Raw genomic sequence first — 6,000 nt, forward strand, 5'->3', positions numbered from 1 at the left:
GCCTGATCAGGTTTATTTTTGTATTTTGTAGAAAAACTATTTCTGGGATTCGCAACATTTCTGGTTAAACATGGGCCGTCAGGTAAGTAACATTATTGTATAGTGGCTATTATTTGCGATGAGCTTGCTAAATACTTGAATAAATTGGCATTTTACAAATAATGTTAATGTGTCCTTTTAAATTATATTTTTTTATTTGTTACATACCAATGAATAACAATTAATGAAAAACAACTCACAAGGGACGCTGACCTGAATCATATTTCCAAGCCTTCGGGTATCTGTATAAAATCATGTTTATCGGCCATGGCCACCAGAGGGCCCAAATTGACACTCCTGCTTTTCAAACCCACCTTCTAATTATGCTTTTTTCATGGTTTTATAACACTTAAATCAAAACAATTCAAAATACTTGTAAAATACTTGTTTATTGTTTTTCCTGATTTTAGCATGTACCTAATGACGTTTACTGGTATTATACGATAGAGCTAGGATTCTACTGGAACCTCATCTTCACAGTGGTAACCGACCATAGACGGAAAGATTTTACAGAGACTCTAGTACACCACGCGGTCACCATTTTACTGCTGTATTTTTCATTTGCATGTAATCAAATACGTTGTGGTACATTGGTGTTACTGGTACACGATGCCGTCGACTTTTGGATGGCAGTAAGTATTCAAATATTCACCCTCGGTACTCCAGGGGTTACTATCACTGTCATAATATCCACTTCTGGACTCATCCTCGATACTGCAGGGGTTACACTCACTGTAGCCATATCCATTCCTGAAATATGTCATAGCAATAATCAAGGCGCCCTTTGCAACCACAGATGAGACATGTAGTATGGTTCTTTAATATACATCAGAAGACTTGAATAATGATACACTGTGGTTAACTGTTGTTTTAAGTTATGCTTAGCTGTCCCTTAAATTTTCAAAGGACATTTCTGTAGTCATGTAATTAGTCAGTCTTTCACATGAACTGCCTTCAAGAGGTGTGCTATGATGTATCCCAGTGGTGGAAATAGCAACAGTGACCCATAGAGTATCGAGGATGTCAAGAATCATACTTGAACTTTTTTTTAGAATAGTTAAGATTATTTGTTATTTGTTGAATAGTAAGAATTACATTTGAATGTTAGTAGGTATTCAAACAAAGAATATAGTATTAGCAACTGTAAAATATTATGAGTTATCACAAAGCAATCTTATTTGCTCTACGTCTTTTTTTGCTGCGTATATAACCCGATCAGTTACTTATTTAAGCATTAAACTGTCTTCCTATGACATCAATGGTGTATATAGATGCCAGAACTTTAAGACAATTTTCATAATACGCTAGCGCGCATTATGATATGATTGTCTGCAAAGCTCTGGCATCTTTATAGACCATAGATGACATAGGATGATAGTTTAATACTTATATTTACATTATTAACTCATTTTAGGGTTTTAGCATAAATATTTTTTTCAGTTAGACAACTGTTTATCAACGACGATATTAATCCACAAGATTGAACAGCCATTTTGACGGTGATCAGTTTCAGTTGACGTAACCATGTCAACATTAGTGACGTCATAATGATCACGTTTGTTTTGGGTGTCAGTTATACCACCATAGACTTCACTTTGCCTTGGTTATTTTATATAGTAGAAGCTGCCAGTGAATGTTAAAATACAGGTGTGACTAATGTACCTGTGTAGGTACATGAATGACACACCGTAGTAACTTGTACAAGTGTGATTATCTGTAGAATCTGTAGACTATTTGACTTTTTATTTCAGGCTGCTAAAATGGCTATTTATTTGAAGAAAACTAAAACAGCTGATTCTCTGTTTGCGATATTCCTGGTAGTCTGGTTTTACACTAGACTATACATATACCCCTTTAGGTAAGTATCTCCACTTTTACTTAAATATACCTTCCTTAATGTCACCTTAAACTGTTCTACCTGTTTATAATGGTCTTCTCAGAAATGCGTCTATAAGCATCTCTGTTATTTCTTGAATAATAGTCGTGAACAGAAAACATAATTAAAACATTCTAAAAATCATCATATCCCATAAGCCCTGTGCGCAAAGTTCTACTCAACATCTACTATAACTAATGGTCAAACCATTCTACGGAAAGTCATAGCTGTCTTATGCGGTAAATCTTTAATATATTACAATGTATGTGGTTTTGTCGATATATTATGTGATTTTTACATATAGTGAATGTGGTTTTTAAGTTATATTGTGTGTTTTTATCTTTCAAATATATGATTTTGTCTTTAAATGATGTGGTTTCGTCTTTATATTATGTGGTTTTGTCTTTAAATGTCGTACTTTTGTCTTTAAATGATGTGGTTTTGTCGTTATATTATGTGGTTTTGTCTTTAAATGATATGGCTTTGTCTTTATGTGATGTATTTTTGTCTTTATATTATGTTGTTTTGTCTTTATGTGATGTATTTTTGTCTTTATAGGATGTACATTTGTCTTTAAATGATGTGCTTTTGTCTTTACATGATGTGACTTTGTCTTTATATTATGTGGTTTTGTCTTTATATTATGTGGTTTTGTTTTTATGTGATGTATTTTTGTCTTTATAGGATGTATTTTGTCTTTAAATGATGTACTTTTGTCTTTATATAATGTGCTTTTGTCTTTATTAATGTTCGTCCGCTTTACCACTAAATCCGGTACTAATGACCCTATCATTCCTTTTTCAGGATAGTATGGTCAGCATTATATTAGTTCATTCGCTACATCAGTAACTCCTGTACTAATTTCCAATCGTTCCATTTCAGGATAGTGTGGGCAGCCTCAGTTCAGTGCCTCCAATATTCTCCATTTTTCCCTGTGTATTGGCCCCTTAATATTCTGTTGTGGATCCTCCAAATCCTACATATAATATGGACCTTCATGATACTTCGAATGGTGGTGGCCAAGCTCACAGGCAAAGATGTAAGTTCTACACTTGTCATAAACAAGGCTGACGTCAGCTTTCATTTCCTTAACTATAATAGTGAAGACAATTCAAAGGCAAAGATCTAAGCTCTAAACTTATATAACTCATATATAACGCTGACGTCAGCATTAATTACCTTATCTGTAAAAGTGTAGACATTATTTTGTTAGTAAACATGTGTTTATTACCTACCCTGATATACAAACTTACAGACAAAGATGTAAGCTTGTTATGTTAAATAATACCTACCTACTGTGTAGATCTGCTTCTCTGATTATCACGATGCTTATGATTATGATTATTATATTATCAATTTGCTCGGTAAAAGAACAATAGGTTATAAAGTACGATTCCATTGATTTTTCAAAGTACATGTATGTCCCTCCAAATCAATACGCATCCTGAATGCATTTATTGTGACTTCACGATAGCATCGAGGTTTTGCGCCATTTCCGGATTTGTTTTATAGAGGTATAATTTATTTTTCATACTAAACTGGTTGTCGGATTGGCCGATTCATTTTTAATACCACTATGAAAAAATACGAGAGTGGCGCGGAAACTCGACGTTACCGTGACGACACATTAGCAATAGTGACGTTGCGTATTTCTTTGGAAAAAATAGTCCCTTGGAAAATCACTGGAATCGTGCTTGTAAACGTATTTTATTTCATCAAGTATTCTGGAAACTCAATTATAAGTATTAAAATTTTGCTTTTGCAATTTTGTTAGCAAACTTTTGTAATTCTTACATTTTGCAAACAAAATTTCCTCATACTTAAAAAATAATAGTGACTTCAATGTTTAAATGAAAAAGATTTGGTCAATCAGGAAGTCAGATGTAGTATGAAAACAAAGAGAAATTAAAAAGTCTATCATGTCATTGATTTCTATTGCAGCTTAAAGATGTTAGAAGTGATACAGAGCAATCCTCGGAGGAAGACGAAGATGTCAACAGAATAACACACAGCAATGGTCATTTGTCAGAAAATGGCAAATCATAGGACAAATGTGACTGTTTTATAGTCACTGATATATTGACATCAATTGTAATTCTCCAGTAAATACGCTCTCAACTGAAAGCAAACTATTCCGTCATTGCATATTCCAGAGTTACCTCCCTTGCATTCATTGTGACGTCATCATTTTGTGAGCAAACTTACGTCGTTTTTTCAAAAACGTATGACGTTATGCTCATTACACATACAGTAGCTACATATATATTATCCAGTGTTTTTCGAGCTTAATATTCACTTGAAATCTTGGACCCCGCATGTAACTGAATTATATTTTAGCAAAAGTTGAATCAGTCCAATATAAATACATTTTATAAGAAGTGGGGTCCTTTAAGCCTTTTATAAACAATACCTTGTGCTATTCGCATCAGCATATTGACCGTGTATCTTATATATTCAATACACATATTTGATATGGATATATTGAATACCATGTGATTCTTGCTAAAGAGTTCTTTTAGTCCGAAAAGTCTATTTTTAATTTTAGAATAATTGATGTCATTGAATAATATGAACTGACAGTCAATGGAGTTTTTGTGTCTTCATTTCCGTCGACGTCATGTCAGTCACATTACATGATGGATCTTCAATACCTGATTTATCACTGTAATCGGAACTCCTCGGATGTAACACGAGGCCATCCATTTTGAAACAAAGGGACTACTTTCATAACAACATGGTTGCTACCGAGGACATTACCCCTTAACAAGCGCCAGTTCATCTTTGATGTGTGTTGTGTATCTCGAAGGAGAAATTGTTACATTCTATTTCTTAAAATAAGGCTTATCAAAATATTTTAACTATTCATTTCCCTAAGGCGTAATAAGGTCTTCCTGCGAAGAAAATGTTTGATTTTCTTACATATTCTTACACCTTTAAGGTGATCCGACAGAGTTCCGATTGCTGTTGTCGTCATGTGATAATAAGTAAAGTGTTGTAAAGTGACTTCAGTGAGTGCAAATAAAACGAAAATGCAGTACTGACAGCATAACGAAGGGAGGTAACTCCAATAGATCAGTTGCGTTGCACACACGGGACTGAACACCAAATACCTGCATTATTTCTTCCCGAATATTTGTGGGAACAAAACGTATGATCGTATATTTGGTTTCAACTATACGATACACACTTTATTTAACGTTGAAATATTACATTCTCTATAATAATAAACTTAACAAGATATTAGGATAGGAAACCTACCGAGACATTTGTGAATATTATTGCGTGGGAGAGAATTATTTCTGATGTTGCCGAACGACTTGTTTAAGATTAATATAATTTTGCGGGGGAAAAACATTGCGTTTGTATTGTCACTAACTATCCCTGCATGTAAACGAAATATTCTTATATAGTATGTATTGTCTGGGAAAGACTAGCCCGAGATACTCTGGCCCTGACATCAGACTTGGACATTATGACAGATAGTGTCTGGTTTAGGGCCAGAGCGCAGTAGTACTCGAAAACCTGGAATAAGCCGACACCGTTTGGTATCGGGCCAGGTACTCTCCGATTCAGACTAATTACAAAATATTACCACAGAGAATCGCCACTTACCTTGGTCTTTTCAACAAATGAATAATTTATCTACTCATAGCCATCCATTTCATCACGCATGCACGTTCTATTGTGTCAACACAGTAGTTTCTTTTCCGCAACTTTAAATTTCCCTCATCAACGTCGCCATTTTCTCGTAGTATGCAAATCATCTGTAATCTCGATGGATTGTTATATTTGGGTAGATATGATATTCATTTGTTGTATAGACTAAGGTTAGTGGTGCGTCTCGGTGGTCAGTCTGAATCGGAGAGTACCTGGCCCGATACCAAACGGTGTCGGCTTATTCCAGGTTTTCGAGTACTACTGCGCTCTGGCCCTAAACCAGACATCTATCTGTCATAATTTCTAAGTCTGGTGTCGGGGCCAGAGTATCTCGGGCTAGGGAAAGACATATTTTTCGCTTTAGAAATGGATATCATTTAACATCTGACAAATATTTTGAAATGAAAAAAAGCATGTTTGTGCAACAG

At 34.6% G+C, this 6,000-nt stretch overlaps 1 protein-coding gene across 6 annotated transcripts in view; it reads left to right on the forward strand.

The window, feature by feature from the left end:
- LOC138306994 (ceramide synthase 5-like) overlaps positions 1–6,000 on the forward strand; it is a 28,124-nt gene extending 22,124 nt beyond the window's left edge. For all 6 annotated transcript variants that reach the window (XM_069247608.1, XM_069247604.1, XM_069247605.1 and 3 more), the window contains 5 exons: positions 32–82; positions 450–671; positions 1,791–1,897; positions 2,798–2,954; positions 3,857–6,000. In XM_069247608.1, coding sequence (XP_069103709.1) covers positions 32–82; positions 450–671; positions 1,791–1,897; positions 2,798–2,954; positions 3,857–3,961 — 642 coding nt within the window. In that variant the 3' untranslated portion in view covers positions 3,962–6,000. The remainder of the gene's footprint in view (positions 1–31; positions 83–449; positions 672–1,790; positions 1,898–2,797; positions 2,955–3,856) is intronic.

The sequence above is a fragment of the Argopecten irradians genome, chromosome 14, assembly GCF_041381155.1.
Source record: "Argopecten irradians isolate NY chromosome 14, Ai_NY, whole genome shotgun sequence".
Taxonomy (NCBI): domain Eukaryota; kingdom Metazoa; phylum Mollusca; class Bivalvia; order Pectinida; family Pectinidae; genus Argopecten; species Argopecten irradians.